The 19060-nt window shown below is 36.1% G+C and overlaps 1 protein-coding gene across 1 annotated transcript in view; it reads left to right on the top strand.

The window, feature by feature from the left end:
- Positions 1-19060, top strand: part of LOC131801131 (obscurin-like) — a 212667-nt gene that overhangs the window by 152753 nt on the left and 40854 nt on the right. Inside the window, exon 5 of the mRNA XM_059119242.1 lies at positions 2869-3046. Within this exon, the coding sequence (XP_058975225.1) occupies positions 2869-3046 (178 nt within the window). The remainder of the gene's footprint in view (positions 1-2868; positions 3047-19060) is intronic.

The following is a 19060-nucleotide window of genomic DNA, read 5'->3' as shown; positions in this document are numbered from 1 at the left end:
GGTACGATCGAGCGGCAAATACCGATGGGTTTCAAGAAGGGCAACTGGTACTATTGTTCAACCCACAACGAAAGAAAGGACTATGCCCCAAATTACAAACGCACTGGGAAGGACCCTACAAGATTGTCACGAAAATAAATGACGTCGTTTATCGCATCCAGAGGAGCGACAGTCCCAGGTCGAAGATGAAAGTTGTACATTTGGAGCGGCTGACCCCCTACGGAACGGGAACTGTGCCTATTCGGGACGAACAGGCTTAAGCGGGGGGCAATGTTACGAATATAACTTTAGATTTAAGTTAATTTAGATGAATTCCGTTAATTTAAGAATTTGAATTGTAACGTAAATTTCTACTACGCAGTTTATTTGAATAACTTCACAACAACAACTACTGTATAGATTTTTCTACATCCTTCCATTTCCTCTTTCATTTTCTATTTTGTTGCTGACGTACAATTCTTGTTAAACGTCATCATTGATGATCGCTTAATTCCTCTTTCTTTGTTACCCCCTCGCCTGTGTATGTGTTGTTGTTATTGTTCACTCAATGTAAGTTTGTATGTGTTGTTGTTATTGTTCACTCAATGTAAGTTTGTATGTGTTCGTTGCATTGGTAGATTGTTTGTAATCTAGGCGTTACCAGATCGTCTAGAAACTTCTGTAGCGACAGGCGAGGCTCATATAAATAGGGGAAATGGAAAGGCAGTTAGTCAGTTGTGAACCAGATCGCGAATTGAAACCGTCGAGTAAAGTAAAGTGCAAAGTAAAGTTGTGTGAATAAAATCATTGTAATAATCGTAATCCGAAAGAACCCGCGTTTTATTTGGTACGAGCTGTATTGGGAAATAAAACAACGTCTACACGGGATTAAGTAAAATCCAAGAACGTAACAATACGATAGAGATCGGATCATTCCTTTTAGTACCTCCCCCACAAAGGGTAAAAGTTTTTAATAACCAAACCGATGCTAAAATCAGAAATAAGCATCCGGTTTTCTTCATATTTCACACATTCCATTATTTCTACTAACACAAGATATGCTGTGAAGATGGGATATATCGGCTTACTCTTTCTGGTACCTCATTCACAAATGGTCAATATTTTGAATAAAATGCGAAATTTACATCCGATCCTATTCATACTTGGCATATCTCAATGTTTCTATCAGCACAAGATCTGTTATAAAGACGGTAGAGATCGAATCATTCCTTCTGCTACCTCTCCTAAATAGATTTTGAAAACACAACGCTCAAAGAAAGCGATGTAAGCACCCAACTCTGTTAAATTTTCACACACTAGATTTGCTGTGAAAAGGATATGTATCTGTCAACTCCTTCTGGTACTTCACGTACAAAGGGTCACAATTTTCAATGCTTTTATCTGCCATAAATTGCGAAAAAAGTTTGCGATTCTTTACAACTTGCTATATCTAAATATTTCTCTCAACAAGAAACCTGAGATGAATATGGGGTTTATGGTTTCGTATAAAACTAAATATAAGTATTCGATTTTCTTGTAATTTTGCCCATACCAATATTTTTATCTGTCGACTATATCTGAAACCTTACGCACATTTTAACATTTTCTAAAAGTTATGAAGGAAGTAACCAATATGGTCTAAACCTGCCACGTCGCAATATTTATATGATATTTATTAAGGTATAATGTGAAATAAATAATATTGGCCAATTCCTTCGGAACCTACTCCATGGAGAGTGAACACTTTGAATAATCCTAACAGAAGTCAGAATATATTTAAATAACCAAACATTGGCTGAAGGTATGCATCTGTCGGCAAAACCAGTTAATACTTTTTAACTGTATTGGAGGGTATATTAAGCTTGTCATTCCGTTTGTAACACCTCGAAATACACATTTTAGACCCCACAAAGTATATAGTCCGTCTGTCTGTCCGTCTGTGGAAATCACTCTAGCTTCCGAACGAATAGAAGTAGATTTATAAAATTTTACTCAAATGTATGTTATGTCAGCAGGACTTTTGGTATTGAAAATGGGCCATGTAGGTCCGTCTTTCTATATCCCCATATAACAATACCGATATTCGGTATTTTCATGATTTTTGCGACCTTATTTACCGGAATTGTTTCAAATTTGGTATTTGAAGGTCGAAATGGATACTGCAGCCTAAGACAGGAGATTGTCTGTGCAGGTCCACGTCTTCGTATAGGCCCCATACATCAGTACCTCCCTATATTCGGTATTTTGATGATTTTAGCGACATTATTACCGATTTTTTTAAGTTTCGTTGAATATTCTAATGGCTTATGACAAATGTTATCTGTGCAGGTGCATGTCGTCGTATAGACCCTAATATAATAGCTACATTCGGTATTTTTAAAAATTTAACATAATTTTTAACAGGTTTTATTGTTTTTGAGAATTGCCAAATTCGTTCCAAATGGTGGAGGGTATTCAAAGTTCGCTCCGGCCGAACTTACAGCTTTTTTTCTCGTTTTTTTTTTTAATTATTTGTCATTTCTGAGAAATTTTTCTACCCTTTGTCAAAGAAGAAGACTTTCCACCTTTAATGTGGGTCACAACAATAATAATGCTCTTCGATTGTGATTCTCTTCTCTCTGTTTGTCATGCTCTCTTTGAATAAATATTAAATTTGCTCTCAGTGTTCAATTCAGTCATGCATTCATTTAATCAGTAACACAATCACTGACAACAAACACTGTCACCAACACTAATCCATGTTTTATACAGTTATTTACAATTCCTCATGTGGAAATATTGGATGTGTTCTAGTCTTTCATTCATTCATTCAGTTCTCCCCTCATCCACTCCACACAACTACATCTAGCCGAACTACCCACTAATGCATATTTATTCGCATATTTACAGTTCCTCATGTGGAAATACTGGATGAACGTGGCTCCTCAACACCAGAGAAATATTACAAAGCCGGCAGTACCATTGAACTTCAGTGTGTCATATCGAAAATACCACAGCCAACATCGTACATAACATGGCGGCACAATACACGTCTGCTAAACTATGATACCAGTCGCGGTGGTATTAGGTGAGTATTTCATACCATGTTTTTTTGTTTCTGGTGCCTCTTTTTTGGGGGGGTTCGAAAACCGAAATCGACATTGCCGACATCCAATCCAATCCAACCAACTCCCAACCTCCATATTTTTGTGACAACATCTTGTGTGAAGTATTTTACATCAGCAATTCGTGCAAATGTCATGACACGGCACCCACATAAACACATTAGCCCCGATGTAGATCCTACTTAGCAAACACCAGCTAACACACACACACATACACACGCACACTGCTGGTGTTGCGAAAAGAGAACGCTTGCACAATGCCACAAAATCCAATTAAACAGACTTCCTAACACACACAACGATAAATATACAAAAATTCACACTCACACACACAAGCTTACAGGATGACTAAAATTTTAAATGGATTTTCTTAGCAAGTGGCAATGTGAGGGTATTCCCCGCCGGCACCTCAATTTTTACAGAACCGACCGGCTAAACAGTCAGCCCCACACAGAAGTGCCAAGAAATTATTAACTCAGCCTCTTTCTCTCGCAACCGCTCTAACGCTCACTGGCACTGACACTGACACTTAAAGGAGCAATAAATTTTTACTGGCATCCTGTCAAAATAGCAAATTAAGTTCTAAATTGAAAATAGCTTAATCTCAACAATAGCTACTCCAGCAGCAATAGCGGCAGCATCAGCAGTAGCGGCAACTACAAAATTAGTGACACAATCTCCTGACAAAACACCAAATGGTCTGAACATGCAAGAAAATGGCAGTTTCAATATTTTCGAATACAATCACACACACACGCACACATACTGACACATGAATTTATGTTGACATGTTTTATGCGTTTATGTTGCAGGGATGACACGGTATGAGGTTTCATACGACAGGTGTACAACCCATGGCAGTGGGATACAAATTCTTGTATATATGAATTGAATCGGAACAAGTAAAAAAGCTGTAAATTCGACCAAGCCGATCTTTCAATACGCCCCACCATTCGGAACGAATTTGGCAATTTTTAAAACAATAAAATAAGTTAAAAATTCTGTTAAAATCTTAAAAATACCAAATGTAGCCCTTATATTAGGGTCTATACGACGATATGGACCTGCATAGGCAACTTTTGTCATAAGCCATTAGAATATTCAAATGCAAAACTTGAAAAAAAAATCGGGGAATAATGTATCTAAAATCATCAAAATACCGAATATCGGGGCGTACCTATATATGGGAGCTATACGAAGACGTGGACCTACATGGCCCATTTTCTGTTTTATGCTGTAGTATTTATTACAGACTTCAAACACCAAATTTGAAACAATTCCGGTGAATAAAGACGCTTAAATAACCAAAATACCGAAAAAGGGAGGTACCGTTTTAAGGGGTCTATACGAAGACGTGAACCTGCATGAACAATTTTCTGTCATAGGCTGTAGTATTCATTACGAACTTCAAATACGAAATTTGAAACAATTCCGGTAATTAATGTCACTAAAATCATCAAAATACCGAATATCGGGGGGTACCGTTATATGGGAGCTATACGAAGACGAGGACCTACATGGGCCATTTTCTGTTTTATGCTGTAGTATTTATTACAAACTTCAAACACCAAATTTGAAACAATTCCGGTGAATAATGTCGCCTAAATCGCCAAAATACCTAAAAAAGGGAGGTACCGTTATATGGGGGCTATACCAAAATGTGGACCTACATGACCCATTTTCAATACCAAAAGTCCTGAAGACATAATACACATATGAGAAAAATTTCATCAACCTACTTCATTTCGTTCTGAAGCTAGAGTAATTTCCACAGACGGACGGACGGGCATCGCTAAATCGATATAGAACTTTATGCTGATCAAGAATACATATGCTTTGTGGGGGCTAAAATGTATATTTCGAGGTGTTACAAACGGAATGACAAAGTTAATATACCCTCCATACTATGGTGGAGGGTATAAAAATGGACAAAAATCCAAAATTGAAAACTATATATCGGGGCTTTATCCAAATCGGACACAGGCTACTACCTAGTCACAAATCGAGTTTTTTTTTCTAAATTTTGACAGAGATCGACTATATTTTAATTTGTGAGTGATTTTAAAATGGGAGCTTTATGGGTACTATATTCCAAATTCGAACCGAATTATGTCACAATATACACAGAACAATATGGAATTTGAAAGAGATCATACCACAGCTGTGCAAGTTACACGTTGAAACAATTTTCGGGTAATTTTCTGGAGTGTGGGAATTCCAAAAGAGTTTTGGGTTCTCATTGCAAACTTTAAAGAATTTTCTATTATTACTCAATACGATTATCTCCAGTTAGAATTTCTCAATCCAGAGAATATTACTTGGTGGGTATCGTGTGGGTACTATATGTACTACTATATGTGCCGTTATGTGGGAGTTAACATTTTTCTGTAAGATGGTTCTCTAAGCGAAGCACTTGCTTCAGGTGATCGACATTTTGGTACTTTTTAGTGCCAACTTTGCTTTACAAAATACTCCAGACACAATAGTCCAACGGATTGGTATCCGGAAAATGTTTTCTTATCGGAGACGGAGAAAACCAAAACCTCGGCCGAAATATCATGTTTAACCCAACTAAAATCAACCGGTCCCGCGATATGGAGCTTATGCCAAACCGAGGACCTTTTTATAAAAATTTTTAGAAAATAGATTTTTTATTCGAGGAGAACTCTAGGTGTCTAATTATAACTGTATTGATTGGAAGTTGTGGCCGATACCTTAAATATATCGAAAAAATACCACTATGTAGGGTTTACACCAAACAGAGAACCTCCATTGGAAATTTCAATTTTCTGCAGGAAGAGGCATCGAAAAGTTTGAAAATACTTGTATTCGAGTGAAGCCTCCCATTGTAGTGTGGAAAACAAAAAATGTTAAGGGTTTAAACGATAAATTTTGCAGCATATCCTATGTCGCAGTATTTGGTCTAGATATATGAGAATTTTAGTTGTACTGTAACTGCCGACTCTCTGATAGAATCTATCAAATAATACCTAACTCAACCTACAACATGCCATCACCAATTATGCTGCGGCATATGTGTCAATTGCCATACATGCACACACCTAGTCACACACAGACACACTCATGCCCCCATACCCACTCGCACACACCTATGCCGGCACTGGTTTTCCTCCAAAATTTATTAGATTGAAACGAAAACATGTTGAAAATTGCTAATACTACTACTAAACCCGATTCAAGTACGTTTCATGCTCTAATCGTGTTATTGAGTAAGAGAGTGATTGAGCGAATGTTGTCCTCTGTACGTGTGTGTGTGTGACATTAACATGAAACAACATTCAGCAGTGGATTCGAAAACGTTTGGCATGGGTTGTTTCTATTCGGGTGCGGGGAGTGGGTGGTGGATGGATATGTATGCAAATGATGTTCGTAAAAATTGAATGTTCAAAACAAATTTAGTTTCTACCGTTAAGTGGTTTGCAAAGTGTTAATGGGATTTCTCTTCTTTTGTTGTTGTTGTTGCTACTGCCTCTGTGCGCCGGAAAAACAAAACGTGGAGAGCGCTTGCATGAAAATTAGTATTTGAATATTTATATTGTACGCGCTTAAATCGCTAAGGCAATAAACGGAGTGCGATTAAGAATTGAAATAATAAAACTGTGCAAACGCCAAATAAAAAAATTATAAATAAATTCAAATAACTTTGCTGTGGCAACAATACGAATGTGCTCGTGTGAAGTTGTAGTTGTCATTCGCACACATTATCATAATCGCCATTCTATTGTTGATGTGGTGGTATGTGGGAAATAAGTTTCAAATGGAATAGTTATTTTGAATTTAAATGTGAAATTAGCAGCGACAAGACATCCTGTACTATGTAACGCGATGAAGGATATTAATTTTTTTCAATTTTCAGTCACTTTTATTTCTTTGTTTAGTCTGGATTAAAATATATAACCGCATAATGAAAGGCGAAGTGTGAAAACAGTGATATTTTAGTAAAAAACCAGAAAACTTACCAAAAATTTCCATACCGGTCCAAATATTCCATATGTGTCCCATATTATGGTATTGCTTTAATTTTTATACCCTTCACCACACATAGCCCTGTCCATCCGTCCATCTGTTGTAATCACGCAAAAGTCAAAACGATTTAAGATAGGAAGCTAAAAATTTACACAATCCAATTTTGTCTGCAGGCAGGGTTAAATTCGAAGGTGGGCTATATCGGTCCTCGATATCGTATAGCTCCCACGGTTTTAAATCACATTTTTCAATGGAATTATCAGAATTTCTACACAAGGAATTCTTTAGGAGTACTTTACTCCCTGAAAGAGATTTGTCCATATAGGTCCACGATATCGTATATTCTTTATATAACAATACCTCCTGATATTTGGCATTTTATGATGGTTTTAGGCACATTTTGCAATTGAATTATCTGAAAATCCACACAATGAGTTTCTTCTTCACGACTTCGCTATGTGTATGGTATTAGAGACATTATGGACCGGAATTGTTTCAAACTTCATATTTAAAGTTCGTAATGGGTACTACAGTCCATTACAAAAAAATGGCTTATGCAGGTCCATATATAGCTCCCATGTAACGAAACCTCCTGATATTTGGTATTTTGATGATTATGGAGACATTATTCACCGAAACGGTTTCGCTTGGCCGAAAGTGGTGAACTGCCGAATTTGGGTTTCTCCGCCTCCGATGAGAGAATATTTGTTGTCCAGAAGTTTGTAAACAAACATAATGATCGTGTTTAGTTGCCAAAGAGGTCAACTAAAAATGTGCACCTTCGGTTGGCCACCAGAACTCAAGCGCCGGCCATGGTGATGGTGTGGTCTGCCTTAACAGCCGATAGTCGCCCTTCTCTCGTATTAATCGACCGTGGCATGAGAATAAATGCCGAATATTATCGCTAAAATATTCTGGAGGGTATATTAAATCCTTGGGCACGCAAACATTTCCAACAGGACTCAGCACCATTGCACTCAGCACGCGCCACACAAGAATGGTTACGAAATGAGGTTCCTCGCTTCATTTCAACGCACAATGGCCACCAAAATATTCGGATACCAATCCGTTGGACAATTGTGTCTGGAGTATTTTGGAAAGCTAGGTTGGCACTAAAAAATACCAAAGTGTCGATCACCTCAAACAAGTGCTTCGCAGGAAAGGAGCCAAAATACCGCAGAGCAACATTAGGGCAGCGTGTGACGGTTTCATTGGCCGTTTGAAGGCCACAATTCGTGCCAAAGTCGACCAATTCAAACAAATCTAAACTTATTCTAAAAATCGATGCTGTTTCCGAGATTTTTGCTTTCATTTATAAAAATTGAAAAAAAGAAATTAAATTATGGCGTTTATTTCACCTGTACATTTTTATCTCACCCTGTACATTTGATACGGCCAAATCGTATCTCATCAAAATTATGGTTTTAGGGCCTAGTTCTTTTTGGATAAAATCCGTTTCAGGACGTGTGGAGTCAATCTAACGATGTCCGTTCGATAACTCTCGGAGGGAGTATCCGATTTGGTCCACGCTTGGAACATCGTAATATTAATATCAAACTTAGATCGAGTTTGGAGATGGACAATTACGGTCCACTCCTTCTGCTAACTCCCCCACAAAAGGTCGAAGTTTTCAAAAAAATATATATTCCACAGCACAGAAGGGAAAGAATAATCCGATTTTGTTCCAACTTTGCAAATCTTAATATTTGCATCAGTGCTATTTCAGTCATCCCGCACTAAGGGTCAAAATTTTGAATAATTATAACTCTTATAAAATGTGATGTAACAGTCCGGTTATCTTCAAATTACACACATCACTATATTTTTATCTACCCAAGGTCTGGTGTAAAGATAAAATATATAAGTCTACTTCTTGTGGTAACCCCACAAAGGATCATCATTTTGAATATCCATGAAGTTCATAAATAAACAAAACGACTATAAAATTCGAAAAAAGATTCGTGTCTCTTTTTATTTCACAGATCCCATTATTTCTACAAACACAAGATCGCTGTAAAGATGGGATATATCGGTCTTCTCCTTCCGGTACCTCCCCACAAGAGGTTGACATTTTCAATATCCATAAAACCCGTAATTAACATTCAATTCCATTCAGTTTGACAAGTCCATACTTAACGTGTCTTTAACTTTTTATTCAAAATTTTTCTTTTTCGAGAAGAATAATAGAAAAATATTTACCTTTTACACCAAAAAGTCTTCAGAATCTTTCATTATGAAATTTACTGATGAAGATATTAGTAAAACCATTGCACAATGGACCCACATCCAATTTTTCTGTCCAAAATTTTCGAAACCAACAGTGACCTCAATATCAAATTTCAGGTGTTCACCTCTATCCCTTCACCAATTATCAAATTTAGTAACATTTGGTACGCTTTCCAAAACAAATCTACGTCTCTCCATTCTAAACATCAAAAGTGATCCAAAATTAGTATTATTTAGACATTTTTGAACTATTATTGTATGCATTCCCAAATCCACCTCCTTTTTTAAATTATATACCAAAAGTGGTCTACGAATCAAATTTAAGAATTCTAGCTCTAGTCTTCGAAATTTATTACCAAACGCCTCCTTCTCTCTACGCTAGACATCATCAGTTACCTCGATATCAACTTTAGGAATACCATAACTATCCCAACATCCAATGGCACATTTTGTACCACTTTGCACTATTCGTACGTTCGTAATTTGCACCAATATATTTTAACCACAGATACCAACCCAATACCAAATTTAGTACTATTCAGTACTTTTCGTACAATTATAGTAAACTTTTCCAAAATCATCTCCATATCTCAATTCCAGATACCAACAGAGACCTCAATATCAAATTTCGGGATTCCAGCTCTATACTAGTACTTTTCGTGCAAATATAGGACGGATTTGCAAACCACCGCCAAATTTCAAACACAAATGCCATCAATAATCTAAATATCATATTTCAGAATTTTAACTCTTTTCCATCAACCAAGACCAAATTCAGTACCATTTAGTACTTTTCGTACATTTACCGTACATACTTGCAAATGTCCAGGCTACACATAAACAGCGACCATAATACAAAATTTCACATTTCAAGCCTAGTCTGTTCACCCAATTCCAAATTGTACCAAATATAGTACTATTCTTTATCACAAACCAACCATCAACAGGGACCCAAATACAACATTTCAGCTTCATTCGTTTACCCTAAACCAAACTGTTACAAATTTAGTACGATTTAGTGCTTTTCGTACACTTAGTAAACATTTCCAAAACCACCTTCATATATCAAACTTTCTTTCCAACTTGATTTTCATACCAAATTTCACATTTTTAGCTCTATCCGTTCACAGAATACCAAATGGTTATATTTTAGAAGTTTAGTACCATTTTAGAACTTTTCGTAACTTTAAAGTTCGTATTTCCAAAAATCCTTTGGTTCATCTATCCTGCACTCCGTCAGTGACTCTCAGTCAAAATTTCAGAATTGTAGTTCGTTTTTGATACATTGTAGCACTTTTCTTATCCTTTTATTGCGTATTTCCAAAAAAACTGAGCACCAAGGCTGACGTTCGTACAAACTTTCAAGATTCTGGCTTCAGCCGTTTCCTGTGGGCGTTTCTTCTCTGGCAGTAGGTCTGTCAGTTATTTCACTACTCTTTTTTGTATATAGATTTCGTTGCACTGCACAATTTTTGTCAAAAACATATTTTCTAAAAACATTTCCCACACTACATTTGTCACATAGTGTTCCACATAGTGTTCCACCGAACCGCAGAAGCACTCTCAATCATTTCTTGTAATTCCATTACAGCTGTTGTACAAAACAATTTCCCAAGATAACCACATTCGGTGTTGCCGCTTCCGCAAGCAAGCTTGTCTTTTACGCCCATAAACAAATAACATTGCATGCATAAACACAATCAAGAAATTCTACAACGTAAATGTATATGTGCGTGTGTGTGGGTTTGTGTACACACAAACATATGTAAGTAATTAAATCGGTTTCCGGTTTGTTGTATGACATTTTGTCAAACAACAGCAGCAGTAACTCCTTTTTACCCAAAGAGTGAGAGAGAGAGAGAGAGAGAGAGAGAGAGAGAGAGAAGAAAAAAAGAACTCAAAAACTTTTTCCATCCAGTTTTAACAACTTTGAATTGATTGACTTCATTTCAAAAAAGATTTCTCCCTCCCCCACACCTTCCTGAGAACTCATGAGAAGTTACACGTTACGCCCTGTCTTGTTTTATCTGTTTCTTTCCTTCATTGGGATATATCTTCTTCAAAGTTTTAACTTGCGAGAAATCTTTTAAGACTTTTTGAGATGAGTTGGCATGTGTGCATTTGTGTGTGAGAGTGTGTTCTTAAACCATATAGAACACATGTACATATATGTGTGCATGTAAGGATAGGTATACCACCATAAGAAACTATTCCAAAGATTTACGCATTCGCAAAATATCTATGTTATTAAATTTGCGGTAAATTGTTGTTGTTTTAGTGGCTGTGGCTTTTGGTGTTGTTGTTGTGTAGTTTCGAATCTAAAATGAAAATACACAAACATTTCTCAAATTGAAATGAAAGAGCGCTACAAAAAATATATTTGTCACATCAGTGCAATGACAAAAGACTTTGTGCTGTTGTTATCTATTTAAGTTGCAAGTCACAGTTTGAGGGTAGATGCCAATTTCGGATGCCCAATTTGAGAAGTTTGTAAGACGATAAAATATTTAAATGTCCCTACATCAAAATTGCAGTTTAAGACCCTATATCGCTTATTGAGAAACTTATTTGAAAACATTTAAAGTCGAGTTAACAATGACGACCCCTCCTATAGTCTGATTTGATCCAAACTTAGTTCGAGCTCAAATATGGGCAATATCGGAGCCAGTAAACGTTTTCAGAAAAAGAAAGTAAAACTTGTCAGTCTGTTTTGCCGACAGACGTATACACTCAGCTTATGCTCGTTTATCTGTATTAATAAAAGAATAAAGTAATTGACTGACTTAATGATTCACCAACGCCCAGATGAAACTGCTGAAGTTAAAATCCTGGGTGAAGGTCATTTTTGGTCCGGAGGTCTCAGATAGGCTAGGTTTTTTGGAAATTCTCACTAGAACAGTACGAAAAGTATTAAAAGGTACTACATATGGTACCCTTTGTATGTGACGGGCGGGGCCGACTTTATGATACCCTACACCACTTTGCTAATTTAGTTGAGCTCCACATAACAATTAAAAGTTGTTATGGGAGAATTCAATCATACACGCTATGATTATAATTATAATTTAAAGTTTAAAAGACGAAGAATTTGCATCCTTTAAATTCGGACTTGTATTGCCCATTTGGTGCATAATTAATTCGAAATCGGATAAAGATATATATGGGAGCCATATCCAAATCGGAACCGATCTCAATAAAATTTGGCAAATATATTTCTGAGATGTATTTGATATACTTCCCTGAATATCGTTGTTACGGAGTGCATATTACGGCTGTGGGTAACAAATACAACAAATCTGATGAACAATATATATGGGAGCTATAGGTATATCTGAACCAACCTCACCAAATTTGGAATACTACCTTCTAGACTCAATTCGGTCGTAAGTGCCAAATTCCATCCCATTTGGACAAATATTAGACGTTTGGTGCACAATAAAAGGTAAATCGGACGAAGTTATATATGGGAGCTATATCCAAATCTGAACCGATCTCGATAAAATTTAGCAAATGTATTTCTGAGCTGTATTTGATGTATTTCCCCAAATATTGTTGTTGCATAGTGCAAATTACGGCTGCGGTGGACAAAAATAACAAATCGGATGAACAATATATATGGGAGCTATAGCTATATCTGAACCGATTCCGATCAAATTTGGCATACTTTTTTTCAGGCCTAATTTGGTTGTAAGTGCAAAATTCCATTCTATTCGGGCTGATATTACACGTTTGGTGCACAATAAAAGGCAAATCGGACGAAGATATATATGGGAGCTATATCTTAATTTTTACCGATTATCTCCAATTTCAATAGGGTTTGTCCTAGGGCCAAACAAATGATCTGTGCAAAATTTCATCTGGATAGGGCAATAAATGCGAACTGTACTTTGTTTACAAAAATACATGGACAGACGGACAGACAGACGGATGGACATGCATAAATCGACACAGAATGTAATTCTATGCAGATCATCAAAAGGAACTATGGGTCTTTCTCGTTTCCTTTTGCCTGTTACAAACAAATGCACAAAGCCATAATACCCTGACCACCTTGTGGTGTAGGGTATAAAAAATGGATGAGGGTCACTCTTAGTCCGAAAATGTCAGATATAGCTGGATTTTTAGAAATTTGTAGTAGAACCGTACAAAAGGTACTAAATATGGTACCCTTTGTATTTGACGATCCAGTAGAGCTAGAACTAAATTTAAAATGAGGATCACCTATGGAGTGTATGAAGGATATACCACAGGGTTTTTGGAAATTTGCACTATAAGTGGGCGAAAAGTACTACAATTGGTACCATTTCGTATCATGTGTGTCACTGTTCGTGTGTAGTTGGGACATATGGACGTGATTTCGGAGATAGGTACTATAATTGTACAAAATGTACTAAATTTGGTACTGGTTGATGGGAAAGAGTTAAACTTCTGGAATTTCATAATTAGATCATTGATTGTATCTGTGTTTGAAATTTAATGGTGGGTTGGAAATCCGTCCGATATTTCCAAATATTTGAAATTTAGTGGTGGGTTGAAAATCCGTCCGATATTTCCACGAAAAATACTAAATGTTACTAAATTGGGTGTGGGGCGAAGGGATAGGGCTGGAATCCTTAAATGTGATCTCGAGGTCTCTTCAGGTATCTACAATCGAGATAGGGACTTAACGTTGGAAATGTGTTCCACAAGTGTACAAAAAGCACTACATAATTTTACGAAATGCATTAAATAGTACTAAATTTGATATTGGTTGATGGGAAAAAGTTCTGAAATTTGATATTTAGATTATTGATGGTATCTCTTTTAAAGATTTGGCAGTGGTTTGGAAATCCGTTTTCCACGAAAAATGCTAAATGGTACTAAATTCGGTATTTGATGAAGGGATAGGACTGGAATCCTTAAATCTGATATTCAGTTCTCCGTTGGTATTTGGAATTAAGAAATAATGGTGATATTAGAAATGTGTGCTAAAAGTACACGAAAAGTACAAAATAGTACTATATTTGGTACAATTTGGTATTTGGTGAACAGAGAGTGTTTGAAATCTGAAATTTGGGTTTAGGATCGCTGTTCATGTGTAGTCGGGACATATGAAGGTGGTTTCGGAAATGTGTACTACAAGTGCACGAAAAGTACTAATTGGTACTAAATTTGGTTTCGGTTGAGAGAAAATTCTGAAATTTGATATTTAGATTATTGATGGTATCTGTGTTTAAGATTTGGTGGTGGTTTAGAAATCCGTCCTATATTTGTACGAAAATCACTAAATTGTACCAAATTTGGTATTGGGCGAAGGGATAGGGCTGGAATCCTCAAATTTGATATTCAGTTCTATTTGGAATTGAGAAATAAAGGTGATTTTTGGAAATGTGTGCTAAAAGTTCACGAAAAGTACTAAATAGTACTATATTTGATACAATTTGGTGAACAGAGAGTGCTTGAAATCTGAAATTTGGGTTTAGGATCGCTGTTCATGTGTAGTCGGGACATATGAAGATGGTTTCGGAAATGTGTACTACAAGTGCACGAAAAATACTAATTGGTAGTTGGTGATAAAATTCTGAAATTTGATATTTAGATAATTGATGGTATCTGTGTTTGAGAATTGACGGTGGTTTAGATAAATGTCCTATATTTGTATGAAAAGTACTAAATAATATAATCCCGAAATTTGATATGATATGAGGTCTCTGTTGGTGACTGGGATCAGCGTGACCGTTGTGCCACTAAAGTATCAATTTTGCCACCTTTTTTGGGCTTTGATACCTTTGTGCCACTTTTTTATTTTGATCCTAAATGAGCCACTTATTTGAATTTTGTGCCACTTTTTTATACATTATGCCACCTTTTTTTAAACTACATATATTTTAATCTAAACGCTGTATTTGAAACAATGAAATGAAATGAAACAATGAAAAGCGTCGTACGTTGCCATTTTCAATTTGCGATAGCAAATTTCAGAGCGAACGCTCTTATATTAGGTGTTTGTTTATTTATTTTCTGTTTACTTATTTTCTGTTTGTTTATTTCTGGAACAACTGTTAAGAGACATTTTTAACTACTTTACTATAGCCTATGACAGAAAATTCTTCGTATAGCCCCCATATAACGGTACCCCCTGATATTCGGTATTTTGATGATTCTAGCGACATTATTTACCGGATTAGTTTCAAATTACGTATTTAGAGTTCGTATTTGAAGTTCGTACAGGTCCACGTCTTCGAATAGCCCCCATATTACGGTACCCCCGATATACAGAATTTTGTTGATTTTAGCTGCATTATTTACCGGAATTTTTTCTAATTTTGTATTTGAAGTTCGTAATGGATACTACATCCTATGCCAGAAAATTGTCTGTGCAGGCTTATGACAAAAGTTGCGTATGCAGATCCACGTCGTCGTATAGACTCTAATATCCGGCTGCATTCGGTATTTTTAAGATTTTCATAGAATTTTTAATGGATTTTAGTTTTTTGAAAATTGACAAATTTGTACCATATGGTGGAGGGTATTCAAAGTTCGGCCCGGCCGAACTTACAGCTTTTTTCCTTGTTATACCCTACACCACAAGGTGGTCAGGGTATTATGTCTTTGTGCATTTGTTTGTAACAGGCAAAAGAAAACGACATAGACCCATAGTTCCTTTTGATGATCTGCATAGAATCACATTCTGAGTCGATTTATGCATGACCGCCCGTCTGTCTGTCTGTCCATGTATTTTTGAAAACAAAGTACAGTTCGCATTTATTACCCTATCCGGATGAAATTTTGCACCAATCATTTGTTAGGCCCAAGGACGAACTCTATTGAAATTGGAGATAATCGGTCAAAATTTAGATATAGCTCCGATTTGCCTTTTATTGTGCACCAAACGTGCAATATCGGCCGAATAGTATGGAATTTTGCACATACAGCCAAATTAAGCCAGAAAATAAGTATGCCAAATTGGTTCAGATATAGCTATAGCTCCCAAATATATTGTTCATCCGATATGATATTTTTGTCCTCCGCAGCCGTAATATGCACTCTGTAACAACGATATTCAGGGAAATATATCAAATACAGCTCAGAAATATCTTTGCTAAATTTTATCGAGATCGGTTCCGATTTGGATATAGCTCCCATATATATCTTTATATGATTTCAAATTAATTTTGCACCAAATGGGCAATACAAGTCCGAATTTAAAAGATACAAATGCTTCGGCATATTAAGTCCTTTGAACTTTAAATTTTAATCATAGCGTGTATGATTGAGTTCTCCCATAAAAACTTTTATTGATATGCGGAGCGCTACTAAATAAGCAAAGTGGTGTAGGGTATCATAAAGTCGGCTCCGCCCGACTTTAAGACTTTCTTTACTGGTTAAATATGCAATTACTATATAGTATTAAATATAGATGAATTTGTTGTTTTGTTCTAAACTGTTATTTTTTAAATAAAATGTGAAATAAATTGTGCCACTTTCTGTGTCACCATTTAAAATGATATGTGCCACTTTTTTCAAGATATGACACTTTTTGTGATGCTTTTTGAAAATTTCCAGCGGTCACACTGACTGGGATTGAGATAAGAAAGACCAAAAAGAACCATTTGGTGGCTCGCTTGTCGGTTAGAATTGTTGACCAATATGGGGTACTGTTATCAGTATTATTGCCGAAGACACTATGTATCTAAAATTCACGTATTCCAAGAAATCTTTATTCGAAAATTTCAAATTTACTTGTAATTTAATATTTTGGAACCCTTGCGAGAATAAGGCTATCTCGTACAGACATTATTTTTTTAAATGATCTGGCATATCGCAAATCTAATGGTAATCCTAAATTGGAAGTATTTTTAAACCAACCGATTTGGCTAAAATTTAAATTAACCATTTGCGTAGTTTCTTTTTTTAATATTTTTGAATATATTTGAAAAAAAAAAACTTAAACACTTATAAAAACAACAATTGGAATCTCCAAAAACCATGGTTAGTTGATTAGTCTACTAGCTTTATATACATATCCACGTTTTTATGAGCTCCCAACATAGCGAGATATTTGAATCTACAACAAGGCTTACATGTTATTCTCATGAAAAAAATATCCTTAACTGGGTGACCTTAACAACATTTTTCCTTATTTTGCGTAAAACCACCTACTCCATCACAACAACCAACCACAATTTTCATCCTTACTTTTTCCCTCGCCCAATTATATCCTTTATGTTCTCGCCATATCTCATTTGGTTCATAACTTTAATGAACATTCATTGTCTCGCATTTTTTCCTCCACGACAATTCATAAGCATAAATCATAAATACGAGATATAACGAACAAACACACACACACATATGCACACACACACGTACGCACATTTCCCTTTACTGACCTTCACAATTTCGACATTTGTCCTCATAGACCGTAAATCGTTTCACATAATTTCTAATTTTTTATAATTCCCCAGAGAACATCGCTTTAACTGGGTAGTGGAGGGAGTGGCGGGTGGGATTGACGGCTGGGACTTGGAAATAAATTTATTTTATTGACTCCATGGAACGTGCGTAATGTGTAACTCATCTGTTGGTGTGTGTGTGTGTGTGTGTGTGTGTGTGTGTGTGTGTGTGCGTGTGCCAAAGGTTAGCATCTGTGTGGCAAAATACCATCATTAATTGTTGTCACACCGTGTTATGACAGAAGTAGACAAAGTTAATGCCTTGAGGATTTTCAGTTTTCTTTTTTTTTTTTTTGTTTTGGTTTTTATTTTCATTTGTCTTCGATCTAGCAATTGTTGGTATTTAATTTTCTTGTCACATGTCTCTTGGCTTTCTCGATGAAAGTATGTGTCACACAATTGATGGAAATTAAACTGATGACGAGAAAATCGTCAGCCATCTCAAAAGTTATAAGAGGCGGATTTTCTCCCTGTTGCTAACTGAGAACTTGTCAAAGTCTTAAATTGAGACAGAAGAATGGTCATCTTGAAAGGCAGTTTGATGGGTATCATAGTTATTATGATGACGATGATGATTTATTTTTGTGTTTATTTTGGTTTGGAATAAAATTCCGATTGAATGTCATAACTGACAAATGACGTCATGTTTATACCCATACATAGTGATAAGGGTATTATGTCTTTGTGCATTTGTTTGTAGCATGGAGAAGGAAGCGAGATAGACCCATAGTTACTTTTGAGGATCTCCATAGAATCACTTTCTGAGTTGATTTATGCATGTCAGTCCGTCTGTCCGTCCGTCCGTCCATGTATTCTTGTGAACAAAATGCAGGTCGCATTTATTATCCGATTAAGATGAAATTTTGCACAAATCATTTGTTTGGCCCAAGGACAAACCCTATTAAAATCGGAGATAATCGGTCAAAATTTAGATATAGCTCCCATATATATCTTCTTCCGATTTGCTTTTTATTGTGCACCAAACGTGTAATATCAGCCCGAATAGTATGGAATTTTGCACATACAACCAAATTTGGCCTCAAAATAAGTACGCCAAATTTGATCGAAATCGGTTCAGATATAGCTATAGCTCCCATATATATTGTTCATCCGATTTGTTATTTTTGTCCTCCGCAGCCGTAATATACACTCTGTAACAACAATATTTGGGCAAATATATCAAATACAGCTCAGAAATACCTTTGCTAAATATTATCGAGATTGGTTCAGATTTGGATATAGCTCCCATATATATCTTTATGTCGTCCGATTTACTTTTTATTGTGCGCCAAACGTCTTATATTTGCCCAAATAGGATGAAATTTGGCA

Source organism: Musca domestica, unplaced genomic scaffold (genome assembly GCF_030504385.1).
Source record: "Musca domestica strain aabys unplaced genomic scaffold, Musca_domestica.polishedcontigs.V.1.1 14, whole genome shotgun sequence".
Taxonomy (NCBI): domain Eukaryota; kingdom Metazoa; phylum Arthropoda; class Insecta; order Diptera; family Muscidae; genus Musca; species Musca domestica.
This window is presented reverse-complemented; position numbering and strand designations above follow the sequence as displayed.